The 23,602-nt window shown below is 35.5% G+C and overlaps 1 protein-coding gene across 7 annotated transcripts in view; it reads right to left on the reverse strand.

Moving 5' to 3' along the window:
- The window catches only part of RPS6KC1 (ribosomal protein S6 kinase C1), a 207,923-nt gene that overhangs the window by 123,476 nt on the left and 60,845 nt on the right, over nt 1–23,602 (reverse strand). For 5 of the 7 annotated variants that reach the window (XR_008383087.1, XM_053605714.1, XM_053605715.1 and 2 more), the window contains 2 exons: nt 22,547–22,640; nt 10,514–10,876 (listed from right to left, as the gene is read on the reverse strand). Coding sequence is in view for 6 of the 7 variants with exons in the window: in XM_053605714.1 (XP_053461689.1) it covers nt 10,514–10,876; nt 22,547–22,640 (457 nt within the window). In the remaining variant the exon portion in view is untranslated. Of the gene's footprint in view, nt 1–10,513; nt 10,877–17,911; nt 17,946–22,546; nt 22,641–23,602 lie in introns of those variants that run through there. The other 2 variants (XM_053605720.1, XM_053605719.1) reach the window with 2 other exon arrangements.

Consider the following 23,602-nt stretch of genomic DNA (forward strand, 5'->3'; position numbering starts at 1 on the left):
TCTAATTCTTGGTTTAAAGAAGGAGACATGCAACTCTTCCTTTCACTGGAACAGTTAGGGGCCAAAATAGGGTTATTAACTGGCCTAATTCAATATTGTTGTGTCTCGGGTAATAGGGAGGCCCAAGGACAGCAAGAAACACAGGGGAATGGCCACTCACTAGAACGGTCAGAACATACAAAATACTATTAAGTTCACCATCATGTAAGAGCACAATGTATGGCCCACAAAATAATTATAGTAGCAACATCAAAGATCACTGAGCACAGATCACCATCACAGATATAATAATAGTAAAAAATCTTGAAATATTGTGAATTACCAAAATGTGACACAGAGACATGAAGTGAGTATATGTTGTTGGAAAAGGGCACCAAAAGACTTGCTCAACACAAACCTTCAATTATAAAAAATGCAATCTCTTTGGGCAGCGCCTATGGTTCAAGGAGTAGGGCACCAGCCCCATATACTGGAAGTGGTGGGTTCAAACCCAGCCCCGGCCAAAAAACTGCAAAAAAAGAGGCAATCTCTGCAAAGTGTAATAAAGCAAAACACATGTATGCCTGTACATGAATTATAATTTTAAAAAAAAAGAGAGAGAGAGAGAGAGAGAGAAAGGGGCTCAGCTCCTGTGGCTCAAGCAGCTAAGGCACCAGCCACAGCCACATACACCTGAGCTGGCAGGTTCAAATCCAGCCTGGGCCTGCCAAACAACAATGACGGCTACAACCAGAAAATAGCCGGGTGTTGTGGTAGGTGCCTGTAGTCCCAGCTGCTTGGAAGGCGGAGGAGAATCGCTTGAGCCCAGGAGTTGGAGGTTGCTATGAGCTGTGATGCCACGGCACTCTACCCAGGGCGACAGATTGAGGCTCTGTCTCAAAAAAAAAAAGAAAGAGAAAGGGTCTTGCTCTGTCACCCATGCTTAAGTGCAGTACCCTGATCATAGCTCCCTATAACCTCAAACTCTAGGGCTCAAGCAATCCTCCCACCTCAACCTCTCAAAGTGCACAACCCATCATGCTCTGCCTATGAATAAATATTAGCAATCAAATCCAATGATATATAAAAAGGGTAATGTATGTCACAACAGAATAAGGTTTATTTCAGGAGTGCCAATGTTGCTGAACATTCAAAAAACAATCTGTGTGGACTCTCAGGCCCAGAGGATAATGGCAGCCACCCAATATCAAATCTCCTCACATAACCTCTCCAAAGACAAATAAAAGATCAAGAGAGCAAATACATCTACCTATAGCCCACATTTTCAGCATTCATAAGAAACAAAGAACATCATAACCTTCATATTACTATAAAGAAGGAAATAAAATAAATTACAACAGAACTCTTAGTTCCTTTTGCAAGCCAATGCACATGGAGACTAGAAAAGGAAGAGCTTAAAACATTCTTTCAGGAGCAGAAAAAACATACAGAGGGGCACACAGAACTTAAGCAAAAGCACAAGAAAAAAACTACCCCAAGAAAGAGAAAGTCCAACTAAATGCCAAGACGCTAAACATGGATTGGCACTTGATAATTCGAAACCCACGATTTACAGGCTTGAAAGTGAGTTGAACCAAGCCTGAGTAAAGCTTTCCTCCTGGGGAAGAATCACACAGAGAAAGAGTGATACCTCTTCAAGATGTGGCAGTGAAAGGAAAGAAGGAAATGAGAGAAGGGTTAGGATCCTACACAAATAAAAGAGAACGAGACACCAACCCCTACCCTCATCATCCATCATCCATACAAGAAATTGCACTGAAGAGGGCCAAACCAACAGAAAGGACACTCTCAAACTAGAACCCTGTACTTGCAAGGAACAGGCTTAGAAAAAAGGAGGCTTCATCTACTCAACACTTTAGAGATCAGGATGATAATTAGCTTTGAAGAGGCAGCAACCAGAAAGGGACATGTGGAGGGTCCCAGGGTGCTGGTCGGATTTTGCTGCTTGATCCACATGTGTTATATCAGAGTGTCCCATGTGTGCAAATACATTCAGCTATAAACTTATGTACTTTTCTACACATATAGTTATATTTCCATTAAGAGTTTTAAAAAATAGGTATGAAGCCTGTTCTCTAGAGAATTATAACCCAAGAATTATAGCCCAACATGAGAGAAAACATATGAATAATCAACCTGTTTTTTTTTTTGTTTTTTTTTTTAAGGAGGACAGAGAAAAAATAATAAATGGCACTGCTGGGTCATGAAGAATCAGTAGAAGATGATGTTTCGATGTATTTTGTTTATTTATGCCCAATATTCCTCCCTCGTCTGGGAGCACTCCTCCCACATTCTACAGTTCTTGGGGTTCACCAGTGTCCACCTTCGCAAGGATGACAAAATAAGCTATGCCTAAACAGAAGTGGAAAGACAGAAGTAGAAGCACGCGATCCATGCCAGGCCAACCCTCCCCAAGATGTTTCTTTAGAGCTATGGAGGAATCCTGCACAATTGTGAGGAGAAATCCTTCCCAAACCTAGAGCTTCTAAAGAGTTATCTTGTACACCAAGATGATAAAATCTAACCAGAGAAAGGGGATCACAAGTATGGCATGTGAACAGAGGCAAATGGAAAGACAGAGACCAGTGAAATTCCTCAGTCACCTGAATCAAGCTATGTATAACCACTGAACCACCCATTTATGTGGGCTAAAACATTTTAAACAATTTTTTTTTGAAACAGGGTCTTTTGCTTGACAGGTTAGAGCACTCTGTCACCTACTCCGGAGAACAGTAGCACAATCATAGGTCACTCCAGCCTGGAACTCCTAGGCTTAAGTGATCCTCCCCCATCTCAGCCTCCCAAATTGTGGGTATTACAAGCACCAGCCAGCAAGCCCAGTTCTAAAACACTTCTCTTTTTTTTTTTCTTTTTCTTTAATTTCAGAATATTAGGGGGTACATATGTTTTGCTTACATATTTTGTTTCTGTACAGGTTTAGTCAATGGACTAAAACACTATTTTCTCTGTTAGCTTTGAGTTGGTTAGGTTTTTGTTACCAGGAAATGAAAGATTCCAGTTTTAACACAAAACCTGAAACAGGAAATTACCTGAGTGCAGGGAAATTTAAAAAACAACTCTTCACCTTTTCAGCCTCTGTCCCTCTCCTACCGACTGCAGCCAAAAAATAAAAACAAAATAAAATGTAATTCTCTTTTCATATTTGAACACAGAGAATAGGGAATCTAAAGACTTCTCTCTGAACCAATAAAGCAGTCCCTTCTGAGTTCACTACATTAATAATTGCTTTCTCCTATTGACATATACTTCCTGTAACAACTAAAGAATGGAAAATGCAGAATGCTGATGAGGAGACAAAAAAGGAAGAATCAGTAGCATATTTAAATCATTTCAAATTTTTATTTTTAAAAACCTCAATTTTACCACTTTAAAATGTTTCTTTTAGTCAGTTTCAAAACAGTTAAGATGTAAAAAATGCTCAACTAAGGCAATTTATTACAGTACAGAGTATATATTTTATTTTAAAACAGAAAAAAGGCTATGGAATATTCTCATAATAGAAATATCCTGAGTTTGTTCTATGATGCTATTGTTTGAAAAGTAAGATCTCAAATTCCAGACGAATGGACGGAAGCCTCCTCATACTTTATTGAGCAGCCCTTCTTTCTCAACTACATTACAATGAAGAACAAGATACAAAATGAAGTCCAAAAGGCACAACTGGGTTCAAACTTAAGATAAAAATCTGTGGCAAGTGGGATTTACCCAAGAAAATCAATGTGATTAACAGAAGGAAGGAGGAAAAAATGTGATTGTGTCAATTGATAGAGAAAAATCATTTGACTGAATCAAATACCCGCTCATGATAAAAACATCCAGAAAACTAGGAATAGAAGGAAACCTTTTTAACATGATAAAGGGCACTTATAAAAAACCAATAACTAACATCATATTCAGTGGTGAGAAAATCTTTCTCCATAAGAACAGAAACAAGATAAGGATGCTTGCTTTCTGAAAGTTCTGACCAGAGCATTAGACAAGAAAAAGAAATAAAGGACATACAAATTGAAAGGGAAAAATGTAAACCTACTTCTATTCTCAAATACTATAATCCTATATAGTCATCCCTCATCATTCGAGGGGGCACTTGTTCCAGGAACCTGAGTACCAAAATCTGTGGATACTCAATTCCCTTACACCCACTCGTGTAGTAAAATAAGCATAAAACCTCACACGTCCTCCTGTATACTTCAAATCATCTCTAGATTACTTGTAAGACCTAAAACCATATAAATGCTATACAAATAGGTGTTATACTTTTTTGTTTATTTTTTCTTGTTACGCTGTTATGTTTTATTGGGTTTTTATTTTCTGAATATTTCTGATTTGCAGTTAGTTCGATCTGCAGCCAGTTAAATCTGCAGGTGTGGAATTTATGAATACAGAGGGCTGACTATATACACAGATCCCAAACAATACAAACTCACACACCCCAAAGGGGGGAAAAAAAAATACTAGAGCTAGTAAATGAATTCAACAAGTTGTTGGGGAACAAGATCAACACACAAAACTCAGTTGCACACCAGAATGAACAATTCGAAAAGAAAATTAAGAAAACAATTCCATTTACAATACCATTCAAAAGAATAAAATATCCAGAAATAAATTTAACCCTAGAGGTAAAAGCCTCATACATTAAAAACTATAAAACATTACTAAAAGAAATTAAAGAAGATTTAAATAAATGGAAAGATGGCCTGTATTCATAGATTAGAAAACTTAATACTGTCAAGACAGCAATATTCATCAAATTCATTCACAGATGTAATGTAATCCCAATTAAAATTCCAGCTGCATTTTTATAGAAATGGAAAAGCTGTTTCTCAATTTTATATAAAAGTCAAAGAGCCCTAAATTGTCGAAACAACATTGAAAAAGAAGAATAAAGTTCTCAAAGTGGTTCATAAAAAAAAAAAAAAAAAAATACAGCTTTGGTATTGCTAGCCTTATGTGATAATGTACTTTGTACCAAACAGGACAATCAATTAACAATAAAGGAAACTGAAAAATACTTTCATATTATCTTCTGAATTAATAAACACTATATACAAGTCAATACATTTTATTTTTAGTGTTACATATTTTCATTTCTGAAATTCAGCAAGTAGAAAAACAACGTAACTTGCTTCCTTTATCAAAATTAGGCTTATTACCTTTGTCATATATTTATCTATTTCCAAAGCAAACAAGATCATCCTTTGGGTTTTCTAATATTTGAGTAGCTCTTACTCATGGAATAATCAATGGTTCACACTGCATACAAGGTCATAATTTTTGAAATATGTCTAGATAGCCCCCAAGAGCCTAACACACATCTATACCTAAGATTGGGCTAAACTATGAATAATGGCTTGGTGTTACTTATTATACTATATAAAAGAATGGAAATGGGGCGGCGCCTGTGGTTCAGTGGGTAGGGCGCCGGCCCCATATACAGAGGGTGGCAGATTCAAACTGCAACAACAACAACAACAACAACAAATGATATAAGATTGTCTTCATCTCTTGGGTGAGGATTATTAATATTAGAAATAGTCTCACTGGGCGGCGCCTGTGGCTCAGTGAGTAGGGCGCCGGCCCCATATGCCGAGGGTGGCGGGTTCAAACCCAGCCCCGGCCAAACTGCAACAACAACAACAACAACAAAAAAAAATAGCCAGGCGTTGTGGTGGGCGCCTGTAGTCCCAGCTACTCAGGAGGCTGAGGCAAGAGAATCGCGTAAGCCCAAGAGTTAGAGGTTGCTGTGAGCCGTGTGACGCCACAGCACTCTACCCGAGGGCGGTACAAGTGAGACTCTGTCTCTACAGAAAAAAAAAAAAAAAAACAGAAATAGTCTCACTGGTCAAAAAGATCAACAAAATTTTCAAAGAAAAATTAGGTATCTTCAACATCTAGGAACTAATTCATAATGTACACAGAAGGTGGGAAGGAAGAAAAGGAGAGGGATGCGAAGAGAAAAGGAGAAAGGGGAAAGGAGGAAATGAGAGTGGAAGGGAGGAAAGAATATGAGTGAGGAAGGCAGGAGAAAGAGTGGAGGATTAGAAAAGTACAGCATCAGCAACAACAGATGTAGCTGAGGCAACAAGAGATATGGCTGAGGTACAAATCTATCAGATAATGTCAACAAGATATATACCATATAATCATAGGCCTTATTAATATGCTATTGAGTTGACAGAAACATCTCATTTTGAGGGGTCATCAATTTTATTTTGTATTTTTTTGGAAAAAAGTATTTTATACCCTCATCATAGTGCCTGGTACATACAAGTAACAAATGCTTGTTTAGTGATCAACCGGATGGATAGATGGCTGAACGAAGAAAAATAGATGGCTGAATGAACAAATGGTAGAAGCAAAAATAATGAATATTCAAAATAAAGTTTTTAAATATTTAATAATGAAAAAAATTTGTTACCTTTCCATTTTAAAGTTAATCTCATTAGGGGGAAATGTATGAGAAGTAGCATGGCACAGTGGAAAGATGACAAAATTTAGATTGGAAAAGACCTAGATGAAAATTCCAGCTGAACTCTTACAGTCATGTGTCCTTGAGTAAATTGCTTAATTTATACAAATCTCAGTTTTCTACACCTGTAAAATGGGGATCACATATCTACCTTACTTAGACCACAAACCAGCACTTCTGGAACAAACTACACAAAACCAGCTCTCAAATCAACTTTGTAATTCACAATGTAGCCCACAGATGGGTGTTACTAACAATGCTCGCCATCTGGTAGCTTCCTGTTTTAAATAATTATTCTTGCTAACTAGGTGCCAAGCTTTTAGAATCATTATATTAAATGTTTGCACCCTCTAAATGTTGGTGTCCTTAGACAAAGCCCAGTATGATCAGCCACAGTTCAACTTATGTGGTAATTCTGAAGATTAAAAATAATGTAAGAAGAACAACGTCCATGGTGATAGGGATGTAATAAATTGTTGACATGTAAACATTTCATTAATATTTTTATGTAATCCATTTGCCATCCATTGAGTGGCAACTATTCCAATAAGCTCACACTCAGAGATTAATCCTGTCCACCACATCCAGTAAGATACAAATATGGAGGACATGAGAGGAAGATGTGCACTGCAACATTCTTTTCAAAGATTCGATTGATTCCTTCGACCTTCACTTTTGGGTTTTCTCTCCTAAATCTTTAAATACATGAGAAATTAGAAGACCAGAAGGAACATTCATTTCAAGAACTATTTCCAGAAAGGAATAAATGAAATATCAGATTCAAAAAGAAAATTCAAAGTTACCGCTATCATAGTATGCTTGTTCTCTGCTGGATGGGCAAATAGAACAGCAGGTATTGTATTTTGCATCTAGTCTCAGTTGTAGAAATGCCAGTTAAGTAAGAAAAAAATCAGGTCACCTTTATCAGATCTACTAACCCTGATGATATCTTTAAGATGAATAGTTTAGTAATAAAATAACAAAATTTGTCAACCCATAAGAATTTTGTAAAGCACTTTTACTCAGCTCTCAAAGATTATTTTCTCTGGATTATCAGATATCCAGAAATAATTAAAAGGCATGTCAATTGGGCGGCGCCTGTGGCTCAGTGAGTAGGGCGCTGGCCTCATATACCAAGGGTGGCGGGTTCAAACCCAGCCCCGGCCAAACTGCAACAAAAAAATAGCCGGGCGTTGTGGCAGGCGCCTGTAGTCCCAGCTACTCGGGAGGCTGAGGCAGGAGAATCGCCTAAGCCCAGGAGTTGGAGGTTGCTGTGAGCTGTGTGACGCCACGGCACTCTACCGAGAGCCATAAAGTGAGACTCTGTCTCTACAAAAAAAAAAAAAAAAAGGCATGTCAATTTAAACCCCAGTCACAGGAACAACTATTGTAAAAAATAGTTAAATTTAAATAATTTATAGGTAATACTGGTTATAGTGATGTTTCAGTAACAATTCTGTCAGGCTAGAATAAACTCTTCCCAAGGAAGCATTCTTCTGAGCATAAATGTCAAATCAAGCCCATAAACTGGAGCTCCCAATTGCCCCCAAATTAAAGGGTAATGTCAATGTGTTTGTTAGGTGGTGATGAGTATGCTTTTAAATAGAATCCATGGACTGGAAGCATTGTGATGACTTTATGTTAAATGTACAACCATGAGGACTGAAACAGGCTCTTTTACACATTGGTTAAAAATCAGAATTCAATGACTGTGATTCCTGTCGTTTGTCTGAATAAAAATTGATCATATTATGAATTAAAAATAAAAGACTGAAAACAATTTAGTCAATTATTAACTTTTTGGATTTGATAGCAAATTAGCAACAAAAAACCACAATCCAGAGTAGGAAAGGGTATTGTGGTTTCAAAAAGATAAGACATAAATTAAATACGAGAAATATGCTTACATGGTAATATTCTCTAAGACAGAGGTCTAGCAGGTTTGGTATGAAGTTCTCATGGAAAAATAATTCACCACCCCAATCAGCAAAGTAACTAACCAAATGATATAGTCTTTGTTATTTGCTGATATGCATCTATAATTCTCATTTTGATGCAAAGATTTGTATTTTTCTGGTGCCATCAAGTGGTAACATCATGTTATTTGCTGATATGCATCTATAATTCTCATTTTGATGCAAAGATTTGTATTTTTCTGGTGCCATCAAGTGGTAACATGATGTTCTAAGATCAAAAGCAAACAACTTAGACAGAAAAAATGCCACACTGATCTATTTTATCTATGTCAACTGATAAACATAATTATCTGGAACAAAAGGGAAAAATATCAGAGCAGATTTTTTACAACTTATCCCCATTTATACTCCAAACTCAAAATGAGAGTTGAGGCAAAGAACAAAAGTGAGTAGACCTTTAAGACCAGAATGATCCACTAACAAACAAAAACCCAACAGACTTTGAAAGCATTTGAAAAACAAAATTAGGATCAAAATGATCAATCAATCAAATCATGAGACTAAGAGAACTGAAAATTAGTTTTCCTCAACTAGAAACCTTAAAAGTGACAACTAAAATTATAACATCATATCAAGACAACAAAATTAATAGGAAATGAATATCAGAATCAATTATTTGAAACTGTGCTAACAGATTCCAAATGTTTCTATAAGGAAAAAGCAAAGGACTAAAATAAAAGCTCATTCTTATTTTAAAAAAAGTACGTTCTACTTACAGAAATTCAGCAACATTCAGCTCTACATGCCTCAGATCACCACTACAACTAATTAAGAACAGAACAGTAGGCAAATCCAAGAATCTTTTATGCTTTAGTTTAAAAGCCCATCTCATTTTTTCTCTTCAGATCACCAAGAGTAAGTGCACTACAACCACCATGTAAAACAGTATGGAGGTTCCTCAAAAAACTCAAAATAGAACAACTACATGACCCAGCAATCCCACTGCTAGATATAGATCCAAAAGAAAGAAAACTGACACATTGAAAAGATATCTACACTCTGGGCAGTGCCTGTGGCTCAAGGAGTAGGACATTGGGTGGTGGGTTCAAGCCCAGCCCAGGCCAAACCTGCAAAAAAAAAAAAAAAAAGGTACCTACACTCCCATGTTTACTGCAGTGCAACTCAGCCTTAGTGTCTATCAACAGATGAATGGAAAAAAAAAGATAAATAAAGAAATTGTGGTACATACACACAATGGAATATTATGTAGCCACAAGAATGAAATCCTGCCATCTGCAACAACATGGAAGGAACTAGAGAACACATCGTTTTAAGTGAAATAAGCCAAACACGTTTCTCACACGTTTCTCACACGTTTTCACTCACATACAGGAGCCAATTATTAACAACAATTGATCTCATGGAGATGAGAGAGTAGAATGATGGCCACTAGTGACTGGGAAGGGTACCAGGGAAGGGGGGATAAAGTGCGAATGGTTAATGGATACAAAATATAGTTAGATAAATAGGAGGAATAATATTCAATAGCACAACAAAGTAACTATAATCAAAATAACTAAAAGAATGGAATTGGAATGTTCCTAATACAAAGAAATGCTAAATGCCTGAGGTGATGGATACCCCAATTACCCTGATCTGATTAACTGATTAATTCGCATCATATGCCTGTATCAAAACATCACAACTATAAAGATATACATTACGTACTCAGAAGAAATAAAATGTCATTAAATTAAAAAAAAAAAAAAGAGTAAATGCACCGTGAATTATTCTTGAAGGAAGTGAAGGCAGATGAATAGAGTGATCAAATCAGAAACAAGATTGTTATTCATATAAGAGACTTAGATACCTGTTGACTTTTTTTAATCCTGCTTTTGTAGATTAATTGACAAAAGTAGGAAGAAAAGTACCTCTGATAATGTCTAATATCTCATGTAACTAAAAGTACCAGGTATATGTCATTTAAGCTTCAGTATTTTCTCATTTCAGTCTGATTTCTATATGGGACCATGCAGAGGATATATGTATATACTTTTCTCCCAAATATCAACATAAGAATATACCAAAACATATTAATAAACTGTACCTTGAACACCTTCCAGAAGTAAATCAACTCCTTTCCTATAAAATTCAGAAGCAGCTTCATAGTCATCTTCTTCTTCCTTTTTTAAAGCCAGCTTTATTAATTCTCCTGCTTTCTCCAAATAATCTCTCCTGCCAAGCTTGGATTTTAAACTGCCAGGGAAGAGGCTGCGACTTTCCCGTTCTTCTTCTGTTTTGTTCCGTTCACTGTCAGAAGCAACAGCCCCTAGTGCTGAAGAATCTGAAGAAAGACTGAGACCAAAAGTTCTACTGGGAGAATTCTGATTGGAAGCCATTCCATCATCCAAGTCAGCAAGAGAATCCACATCAACAGTAAGAGATATCAGATCACTGTCACTGGAGAAGCCTAGAAATATAATCACAATAGTAAATAGATATTAAATTGAGAATCAGCCAAAAGCATACAAATCATGCTAATTATTCATTTTTTTCATATTATCCAAATCAATTAGGAAGGCTGTAATTTACTGATGGAAGCCAGTGTCTAGCAATTTGTCTCAGCTTAGTTCATTCACTTTTGCACTTTGTCTCTGTAACTATGGAAGACAATTTCCTTGCTTTAATCACCAAACTAAAATTGAAAATAAGGCTTTATCTAGACTTGTTGCCAAAAAGAGCCTTTGCCACAAGATCTTATAAACTCTTTACAGAAAACTGTTGCTTGCACACACAGCAGCTGTAGAGAATCGCTTTAGGATAAAGGGATATGAGTAAAAGCTTTGGAGTGAGACAAAAAAATAAAATACTTGAATCCTGGCTCTTAAAGACCAACAGTAAGTTACTTAATAATACTTATTACACAAAGTTTTAAATGAGGAGTAGAGCTTATGCATATAAAGCATAACAGACTATCATAATTATTAAAACAATTATATAATACAGGTTGAATATCTCTTATCTAAAATACTTAGGATCAGAAGTGTTTCAGATTTCAGATTTTTTAATTAGGAACAATCAATTTCTAATTATATAATAATTATACAATGCATCTTCAAAGGTGTCCCTTATAAGTAACCATCCATATCTGGAAAAAATGCAGCTTTTTTTTTTAAAGACTTAATTTTTAGAAATGTTTGTCTCAGCCTCTTCCATAAACATTTGGAAAGAAATTTGGTCTGTATTTGCATTTTAGTTTTCAGACAAAATGAATAATAGTTGCTACTGAATTTTTTTAGCAGTGAAAATTCCTTCTCCCAGTTCATGTAACTAACTTCATGGTCAGATCATAATGTATGACACTTAACAAACTTTCTGGTCTCAGGACCTCACTTTTCACCCTTGAAAACATGGATCATAGACTACAAACTTTTTTATTATATGGATTATATCTGTAAACATTTACCAATACTGATATGTAGAAAATAAGTCTGAGAAAATTTTTTAAATGAAACATTAAAGCCCATTATATGTAAACATGTAAAAAATTGTATTTTCAAAAGTGAGAGAAGTGGCACTGTTTTACATTTTTCTAAATCTCATTAATGTCTGGCTTAATGGAAGACATTAATCAGATAGATTCTCATATCTGATTCCACTCACAATCTATTGTCATATATTGTTTTATTTGGAAGATAAGAAAATGATATATATAACTAAAAAAGAAACAAGTGTTTACCTTTTCATATAATTGTGGAAATATCTTTAATACTAGTTAAAATTTTACAAATAGCAGTTTCTTTTTTTTTTTCCTAGAGACAGAGTCTCACTTTATGGCCCTCGGTAGAGTGCCGTGGCGTCACACGGCTCACAGAAACCTCCAGCTCTTGGGCTTACATGATTCTCTTGCCTCAGCCTCCCGAGTAGCTGGGACTACAGGCGCCCGCCACAACGCCTGGCTATTTTTTGGTTGCAGTTTGGCCGGGGCTGGGTTTGAACACGCCACCCTCGGCATATGGGGCTGGCGCCCTACTCGCTAAGCCACAGGCGCCGCCCAAAATAGCAGTTTCTTAAAGCAAGTTGCAACGTGGAATACAAATCTTAGCAACAAGATTTCCATTTCTGGCTTGGCATATGTATCACAGTGGTTCCAGCGTCAGCCACATACACCAAAATTGACCTGTTCAACCCCGGCCCAAGTTAGGTAAACAACAATGACAACTGCAACAATAAAAAAAAAAATAGCCGGGCATTGTGGCAGGTGCCTGCAGTCCCAGCTACTTGAGAGGCTGATGCAAGAGAATTACTTAAACCCAAGAGTTTGAGGTTGTTGTGAGCTGTGATGCCACAGCACCCTACGGAGGGCAACATAATGAGACTCTGTCTCAAAATAAATAAATAAATTTCCATTTCTGTTAACATTAAAATCCCTTGGTCTATTTTGCACTCAATGGAGCTTTTACCCATATGAGTTTGTAACATCACATATTGGTTCATTTTGAAAATACTGGTTTTGGCCAGGCAGTGTGGCTCACTCCTGTAATTCTAGCACCCTGGGAGGCTGAAAGCATTTGGAATGCTTGAGCTCAGGAGTCTGAGACCAGCCTGAGTAAGAGAGCAAGACCCCCATCTATACTAAAAATAGAAAAACTAGCCAAACATGGTGGTATCCATCTGTAGCAAGAGGATTGCTTGAGTCTTAAAGAGTCTGAGGTTGCTGAGAGCTATGATGCTACAGCACTCAACCCAAGGCAACAAAGTGAGACTGTCTCAAAAATAAATTAATTAATTAAATTAAAATTAAAATACTGGTTCCCTGAGTTACACAGATCTTCCAAATGTTGAAACCACATTTTAGTATTAAATCCCCCCCCCCAAAAAAAAATCATGTTTGTTAATATCACCACCAATCTCATCAGAAAACTATTTAAATATTGGGAAACTGCCAAACCTAAATGACAGTTAAAAATTATCTAAAAATCCTAATTTTCAGTGGAAATCTGAATTTTACCTGAAATACAATCAGTTTTTTCCTTAAAGTGTCAGCTCATTTCATCCACTTCCAAGAAAAAACTGACCAAATACCCAACTCTGAATAAATTAGCTTCTCATTTGTTCAAGCAAAATAGTGCCTCATGAAAAAAAGCAGTTAGCTCAGCAAATGGCTTAAACGACTACACAAATGCTTCTCCTCAAGATAATCATGGGAGTTCAAAATACTTTCTTTATGTATATTTCTTATTTTTCAAAGAGTATTAAAAAGACATGTACGAAGAGTTGAGATTGAATAAAACTAACAGTTTTTATCTGCTTTATCAAGGGCATTCTTAGGAAAAATTAGTATTGGTTTTATAAGTACCTACACTGAGTACTGTCACAGCTTGGTGCCACTGTCTAGACTCATGCCTGGACCCAGCAATTTTAGCCACAATGGCTTTTGCTTCCTCAGTGCAAATGTCAACACAGTGAAAAGGCAAAGAATATCCTGGCATTATTATCAAGGTAGGTTTTGCCTTGTGAACCCCCTGAAAAGATCTGAGGAATACCCTGGGATCTGAAGATGACAATGTCAGAGCCACTGATCTGTATCATTAAATAAGATTGACAATAGGTTACACAAAAAAACAGAGAACAGCGAGATCCGCATCACACTGAGTATTAACTGCCAAGTTTCTCAAAAAACACATTAAAAAGAAAATAACTTCCTTCGGATTACACAGTAAATCAAAATTAGAGGTAGATTCAACTATATAATTCTAAATTAGGGATGGGCAAACTTTTCCAATATAGGGCCAAAAAGTAAATATTATAGGATTTGCAGGCTATTTATGATCTCAGTCATAACTACTCAACTCTGCTATCACACAAAAGCAGCCACAGACAATACATAAATATGAATAAGCATGACTGGGTTCCAGGAAAATTTTGCTTGTACACATTGAAATTCGAATTCCATATACTTTTCACATTGCAAAATTATATTCATTTAATTTCTTCAACCATTTAAAAATACAAAAGCCATGTATAGTTTTTAGGCCATACCAAACCAAGTAGCAGGCCAGATTTGGCCTGTGGGCCATAGTTTGTCAAACCCTGTTTTAGACTCAAATTGCTGACTTCACATTAAATACAGTAAGTCACAGTAAAAACATGTCCCTGTAGCTATGCTCAAATTTTAAATCAGCTTTAGACACTACTTTGGCACCCTGCCAATAGATCCTCATTTTCAACCTTTTTCCCAATCCTTAGAATGCCCCAAAAGAACTAACTCTAGTCCCAAAAAGAAACATTTCATTAAACCCACAATCTCAAATGACATCCATCCAACCTAGTGGCTATCTTTTCAGTTTTTCTGACATTTCAGCCAGCCAGACAGTACTTCATAACCAAAATCTTCCACGGCAATTTATAAAGTTATTTATCCACTCTTCTGAGAACTATATGTAAAATTTATAAAGATTTTTCTTAAATAATTTTAAAATATTTTACCTATTTCAAGGCAACCTTATTTCCTTAAATGGTACAATTATATAACCTAGTAAAGTCCATTAAATTAATTAACAAATAGATAAAGTTGAAAAAAAAGTTCTGATTTATACAGCTGATCACAAAAGAAAGGAAATGCTGTGTTACAGATCTTTTGTCTGTGCTCCAGTGTCTTGTCACTATAACCTTCACACCATCTATCACTCTGTCCTGTTTCATGCTTTGCCTGATTTTCCTTTCTAACAAGAACAATAATACCAAAGGGCAAGAGGATAAAGTTATGTATCCTCAGTTTCTTGGCTTTTGACCACAAAAATCTAATTACATAGTCATATTTCCTCTTACCTTTCCAATCTTATTTTATTAGCAATGAGAATCATCATTAAATGAAACTAGATCAAAAAAGTAAGACCATCAGAACACCTGGAGAGAAAGTCAGATAGTAAAGTTAAATAAATAAGCATTCTACACAGTGTTTTCTTTTCAAGTTTTAACAAATTTCGAAATGAAAAATCTTTAAAAGCGAGCAAGCAAACAAAAAAAAAACCTAGCACGTGGGCTAGGAAGAGAGGGTTTTTTAGCCAAATCAGGAAAAGCAAAGGGAAGCAAAAAGAATTCTGGTTTAACACTTTTGGGAGGACAATTTGGCAATTCATATCAAAAGCACAAAAATTGCCTTTTATCTTTCACCCAGAAATCCAAGTGATTTTTGCCCAAAACAGAGACATACAAAAAAAAATCTATATACAAGAATCTCTATCACAAAAATTAGTAAAAATCTAGAGATAAATTCCTAATGATTTAGGAATTTTAGATAAATTCCTAACAAAGATTATAATACTGCCCTATAATAAAATATCATATAGCTGTAATGTTATAGATAAATGTTTAATGCTAAAGTATTTATAATATAGTATGCAAAAATGACAAACTAGAAAAGAGTATGTATACTAGAATCCTAATTTAAAAACAAACAGAAAAAAAGCATAAAAAGAGACACTAAATAGTGTTTTTCTAGGTATGGTAGGATTATAGGTGATTAAGTTCAATAACTGAATGATACCCCAGCAAAAGCTGAAATTAAGAATTTGGATATAAAGAAAGTTATATCATTTATGAAATATAAACCTATATAGCCAATGACAAGGAATTCATTAATTAAGAAACAAGTCAGAATATTAAAAAAAAAGAAAAAAGTTGATTACAAAGACTGATCTGTTTAAAGCAGGCTAAGCCCTGACACCTCTTCCTTGCCTAGATGAATCCTTTAATTCTCCTCTTAAGTTGCAGCCCACCATGCCTAAAAAGCCCAACAGTATAGACCATACCTATGCGGCAACTAATCAATTAGCTTCTAGTACTCACTAATATTTTTCTCTTCCATATTTAAGCAATTTCTAAATTCACTTTTTCTCAATGATTATTCTCCAACCAACTCAAGGAAAGGAAGATAACATTTTAAAGCGCCTTTCACCACCAAAGCAATGAATCATGTGTGTGTGTGTGTGTGTATGTGTGTGTCATGTAAACACTCAACATGCAGTTTATTTGTCTTATATTCTTAATATATCTGCTTAATACAGACCTTGTTCAAATTCTAAAAATCAAAGTCCTACAATTCAACTTGTTTTATACAAAACTATACGTAAATATTGTTAGTTAGTTAAAACTAACAAACCCAGAAAGTTAGTTGCCAGGTAAGACAGAGACAACAAAAGTGAGGGGTTCTCAGTTTAGGTAGGTAAGAAAGGCACTGTGGATAAGCCAGGGCAACCACTGACATCTGATACAATGTAGAGACTATTTGTCAAAAGTTAAACCAAACTGAAGTCAATCCATACTTAAAGGGGCCCTCTGGGCCATCATGAGAGTAAAAGGTGCATCCTTCACCAACACCATCAAGGCAAAAACCTAAGCTTTTTTTGGAAGTGATACAAGGGGAAAAAGTCAAAGGTTCTATGAAAGCGTTCTGCCTCCAGGTTCATATCACAGAGATTCAAGTCTCAGGGCTATTAGAGGGCCCCAGGTGACTTGTTAAAAAGCAGCTACAGACATGAGGGGTTTATTTAGCATCCCAGTTCACCTACCTACCCTTACCTCTGTGCTTTGAACTGCTCAGAGTAGGGCAGTATAGTGAAATCTGTCTAGGACACCATCTCTGAAAGACAGGCCCCAGGGGAAAAGGTTGAGTTGCCATAGAATAAATCTTTATACTATAAACTATCAAAAATCTGTATTTGAAGACCATCTGTAAAAAGAGATCAGTTTCCTTTAGAACAACAGGTGGTCTCTCATGGGTGACTATATATAAAATACCTGGCCTCATTATTATTAGCTGATAGCTTTCACTGAGCTCTGAGGTTCAAATATTGCCATAGTCAACAAAAGGGAATTTCTATTTTTCCTAGTAGCAATGACTCATGCTTCATGCACAAAGCAAGGTATCTAGCCAGCAGAACAAAGGTTACCCTGAGGTAAAAGGCATACATATCTGTTTCCATTAAGAAAGCTCTTATTAATATGATATTAAATGGATACCTAAATCTAAAGCTTAGCGCTAGTTAAGATTCCTGTACTTGATTCCCCACTCATCATTTAGTAATAGCTACTGTTACTAAAAGGAACCATTCCTTTGATGTTCCACATTTGTATAACATCCTTGGGACATGTCTATGCCTCACTCTTCAAATTTCGTAAAAAGAACATCAGAATAGCTATTGTATATCTGATGCAAAAAGAATAAGTTCAGAAACCAACACAAACGGTCATAATTACAGCCCTAATACTGTTATCTTACCATGAACAATAAATATCTATCACTTGGCTTCCCCTTTCACCCAGTGAATTTTTATCCTGCTATTCTTCATACCTTGTCTGGCTACAGGACATGCAGCCTGTTACCAGCGTACAAGTAGCTCACGCTGAGCTTTCTATACTAAATATGTATTCTTTCTACGTCCCCACCACAAAATCAACTCTTTTCATTTCAAAATATAGTTCTGTGAGGATTATCAAATACCTGGAGTACCTTAGGCACGTGGCTTAACTTCCCTGAATTTCCACCTTTTCACCTGTAAAATAAAAGATTTAACTGTATCATTTCTAATGTTCCCTTCTACCCTAAAACCCTGATTCCCAGGCATATCATGAAATTTGTGTTATTTGTGCCACACAATCCCTAAACTTCTAATGTCCGATGTTTATTCTCAATATCCAAAGGGTTTTTAAGAGTCAATATTTATAATTTGTAGCATTTGTTTTATTGGCTACACACATTGACACATTCTCATTTGTATTTATCTTGAATAAAATGGCTTGCTCTTTTTTCCTTTTTAAGCTCCTCCACCAAAGCAAATTCAAATAATAAGGGGCAGTGAATAAAACAGAGTAAATAAGCACTTAAGAGAAAAAACAATTTCTTCAAGCTGAGTAAGCAATAGATACTCTAACCCACATAATAGAAAACCTAGAAGAAGCTCAGCAGCAAGATTTAGAGTTCTCATGGTGCCACCTAGTGGACATTTGTACTAAATTCTACTTTAAATTTAAATTACTTCTAATTAGATTTTCTATATTTTGTCATCTCACACTAAATTGTGTAGTGAATAGACTTTATCTCAAAAATAGATTTGGTTTAAATTAGCCAATCACCTGAAAATACTCCTGTTTAAAACAGTCCTTCCTGAAAGCATCAACTTTAAATCCATTAAATTAAAATAACACAAATAAAAAGGGAAAATAAATGGTATTTTGACAGAGAGGTATTTTTCAAACTTAAATAGCTATATAGCTTTCCAGTTAATCCCCATAATGTTTTAAATATAATCTATACCACTGCTTTTACTAGTTTAGCCATAATCTTCATGTTTGTCAACAGAAAGGAATTATTACCCTGACATCAAATCAACCTATAAATCTTGGGATTCATTTCATTTTAATGGTTCCCTTACAAAGACCACAACAGATGCTATCCTCAAAATGTATATTTCATTTTCTTTAAAATTTGTAATCCAGAACAGCTTAATAGATCCTTTCTTATCCCTACAATTGTCACAATGAACACTTGAGGAGTTCTTATTCCACAATTTACAGCCAAAAAAAAGGGTACTTTTTATTATTCCATGAGACTAATTTAAGAATATTCACTCTTAAGATCTGCTACATCTTAGAAGCTGATCTCTCAATTTGTTTGTAGTTATGATCACCAAATTATTTTCTCTTATTTGCTGGATGAACCTGGAAAACGTCCCTCCCAAAACAGAAAAGGAAATCAAGTAATGTATTAGGAAAAGGAAATGACACAGGTTACCAGATGAGAGTATACCAACATCAAAGGCCCTGGTATCAAGGCCAGGATGGCAACAAAGCAACCTACATCCTTCAAACAGGCCAACAGATGAGAGAAACATGTCAAGAAGCTCAATTCCCAGGCACCGATTTGGGCAGATTTCCACAAATACCACAGTAACTTCATAGCTAAATTTAATTCAACAAAAAGATACAAGTTTAAAATGGAAATAAGATGTTAGCAATCAAAAAGATCTTCTTTCATCCTTGAGAAAATATAGTTTAATTTCTTTGAACAAAGGAGATAAAAAGTAACCAGCATTTCATTTAAGTAATATAAAACAACATTAATTTTTTGTCTAAAAACCTACTGAATAATTTTGTTAATTTTCAGTTTCATATTAAATACAATTTACCAGTTTATCGCCAAATTATTGATTTTATGAAAATTTAAAGGGGTTTCTCTAGCCCACTCTACTAGAAATTAACTGTAATTTTAAAAAACAGAAATCCATATCCTGTTTTTTCAGAAAACTTACATTTCACAGTATATTAGTTGACTGAGTTTTTAAGTACTAACAAAAATAATGATCACCTAGCTTCTACATCTGTTCTCAAAGAAGTGATAAACTTGTCATTCTAACTGTAACTGAAGGACCTTGAAACAGCAGACTAATTAAGATTTGCCCCTCTGGCTCACTTCAACGCCAAACTAAATCACAGTATGAAAAATGACAATCCACCTTCAAAACACATTGAAAATAGTACGCTCAGAGGAGCTGTTATGGAGTGAATCACCTCCTCACATTTTGGCTTTCAATCCAAACCACAATCATTTGCCACCACAGTCCCTCCACAAGCCTCCATTTCTCTGCATACCTGTGGGCCCCGGCTGGCTGCCAGCTTCCCTGCTCTTGTGCTACTAGATGCCCTCTCCCCTGGCTGTCCCTGGAGTTTGCAGACCTTTTGATGTAAAGTAAATCTTCCACTTTCCCACTATGCCAGGTGATCTCATGATATTTAAAAGCCTTTTTCTCTCTCAAATAACAATGAATTTGCAGTGAATTTGACACTTTGATCTATCTGTATTTGTCAACCTGGCATCTTTTAGCAGGATTAATTAGCCAAGCATAACAGCTTTGAAAGGGAGGAGAGAAAAAACACAAGCATTAACAGCATTTCCAGTTCCATGTTTTTCATTCTCCATGGATCACAGTGTGTCTGAGAGATAGTAATGTAGTTGAAAAATTCAACTGCACCAACAGGATAAAATGTCAACATTCCTTTTAGGCGTCCTAAAGTCTTTCTTCTGTGTTTTTAACAGAAATTTTGGCCCCAATTTCTCTCATAAAAGCACATTACTAAAAGGTAAAGGCTTCCAAAGAAACACACCTTTTTGAAACTTCAGAGCTAAGCTCTGCTTCAGGTAGGATCACCCTTATGGCTCAGTATGCCTGAGACAGTCCTATATCACATTTGTGGTCTTGGTATAATTATCAACAGCATTATCTAATTCTCAGAAGTGTCCTAGTTTGTACAATAAATTACATGCTTACCCTAGGGAGCATGTAATTTAGGGTACATCTCCCTTAACATTAATGCAGTCACCTGATCACCTTGAACAGCTTTCAATACATTAGAACACTCTCCCAAGAAAAGTCATTCCTAATAATAATGTTCCTTCCATTCTCTCATAGACTGTAGTAAAGGACAAAAAGATCTCCATACTACCCCCCATTTGAGTATTCACCGTTCTCTCACCATGGTTGACTCCTACCTAATAATAAAGGCTTGTTAAGGATATAAAAAGGATGTAACCACTCCCACATTACACAATCTTTGATTCCTGTACCCAAAAATTAAAAAAAAAAAAAAGAAACGTTCCATATTTCTAAGAATTGTAGTCCTCATTAAATACACTTTCCTATTCGTTCTCTATTGGGTATCACACACGATCAGTATGGTTTTACAAGCGGAAAATGTGCACTCCCCTTCCTCAGGAGAAGGGGAAATGAGGCAGCAGCCAGATCAAATAACCCAGAAAAGTCAACTTCCATGGAAACTAGTTCTAAAATTGTAATTATATCGGGATCCCAAGTAGGGGCTAGATTTCCCAAACCCTATAGCAAGGACCTCTGATTAAAACAGATCATAGAAAATAGATATTTCTCCCACCACCACCACCAAAAAAAATGACAGATTATAAAGTAAAATTACTGGCAACAATATTTTTCTATGAACCTGACAGAACTAGGATGGAGCATGTGGCCCCCATGAATTACACAGAACCCTAGGTTAAATTAATAAACTTTGCTTTTAAGGCAAAGGAAGGCAAATGAGAAAATATAAAAGTTAACTATTTCTCTAATGTGGTAAGACCAAAAGAAAGAAAAATTTAAGTACATCAGCCCACAGAATGGATAGGAATTTGTTGCTCTTACCAGATCAAGATGGGAATTCACTGCAACAGATCAATGCCAACGTGGCTTCTGATGTATGACAGCACTACAAACCCTCACTAAAACAGCACTACAATGAGACATGCTACCTTCCGCAGAGAGTCATAAAGCCTCCTCCTCTGCCATAAACTCTTACTCGTCAAAGAGATCAAGAAATATTATTTCACCTATTATTTTACCTTTAATAAACCAACTCTAAGCCACCTGAAACAAATCCAATTACCTATTTGATTTTTAAGGACCCCCTCCCACCTACCTCCAGATCTCTCTTTTTTTAATTCCATTATCTTCCCTGAAAGAAAACTAGTTATGAAAATCTAACAGCTAAGATGTACATGTTCAAATCTTCCTATAAATTCAAGCACAGCTTAATAGAGGAATAAAACAAGAGATTAAACATTCTTGAATTAAAGTGATGAGAAGTACAAAAAGTACCTTGATTTAGATTCATGTTATTAGAAAACATATCAAAAACACTAAAACTACCTTAGGTTTATTCTTTCTGGGTAAATGATAAAATTTGTATAGCCAATCTTGAAATTCATTGCCTAAAAGTCACATGATACTACATAAACTTCAGGAAGGTACCTCCATACTAGACAATACAAACTATTCATTATACTGTATTTCATCAAACCTAAGACATCACTAACTGCAGAATAAATCACTATTTTATATACTACTAAGAAAGAAAAAAACTGCCAATTAAATGTGAGATATCATTGATCCTATATGATGCACCCAGTATCAGTGATGTTAAAATGTATAAGGAAAAAAAACTCTTTATCATCAGTGAAATATCCCCCAAATTCCTACATACATCTGTTTTCTGCAATGCAGATAAGATTTATAGTCTCTTGCAACCAAAACGTTTGAAATATAAAAGTTTAAACAAAAAAATCTCTTACCTTCTGTACTACACTCAGGAAAGGTATCAATGAGGGAATCTGAATAAGCTTCAGGAGGACCAATTAATTCAGAACCATCATTAATTATTCCACCCTAAAAAAGATCAGAACAGTTGTGTTTCACTCTCACTGAGAGTAAAAAAAAATAATAAACAAGTTATCCCAACTGAGTACATATGTGGATTCACAGAAATTACTATATTAATTTATAAAACTAGATTACAATTGCTTTCAAAAAATCAATAGGTATATCAATATACTGGTTCACTAACTGCAACAAATACACCACACCAATGTAAGATGGTAATAATAAGGAAAACTGTGGGCAGGGGTGAGGAGGAGGAAATGCATAGAAATATCAATATGTTGGTTCATTATAAACAAATACACCACAAAATGCAAGATGTTAATAACAGGAAAAATTTGGAGGGGCAAGGGTGAGGAAAGGAGATCTAGGAAAACCGTACTTTCTTGCACAAATTTTCTGCAATACTAACCTGCTTTAAAAAGTCTATTATTTAAAATGTAACAGTAATATTACCATGCTGATGATGATATGTGTATCTTCATAAAAGTATATTATTTTAAATCTATCAAAAATATTCATAAACTAAATGCAGAAGAGGAAAACACCTACCAACCAAACAATATTGTTGAACATCCTTAAAAACTGGTCATTTTAATTAGTTTAGAAAGTCACTGAGCTTTATCAAATTATAAACTACAATATAGTACACAGCATCTCAGGTAATCTGAGAAGCCATTTAAGTTTGAGAACAATCTATATACAATGCAGGTAAAACTAAAGAAATGTAAGGTAATTTTAGTAAACTTTTCTTAAGATGTAAAAGATAAATATAAAATTCATTTCCCCATATGACCATTATTTAAATCTCATATTTAGGTTTGCAAATTCATGCCTCAGAAGTTATTTTTTCTTACTCTATCTGCAACGAGAGAACGCTGTCATCAAACACAGTGGTGTTATGATTTTGTACTGTGGCTTTGTGAAGGAATGCACCATTCACAGATCAAGAGCTTACGGTCCCTAAATAA

This window comes from Nycticebus coucang, chromosome 10 (genome assembly GCF_027406575.1).
Source record: "Nycticebus coucang isolate mNycCou1 chromosome 10, mNycCou1.pri, whole genome shotgun sequence".
Classification (NCBI taxonomy): Eukaryota; Metazoa; Chordata; class Mammalia; order Primates; family Lorisidae; genus Nycticebus; species Nycticebus coucang.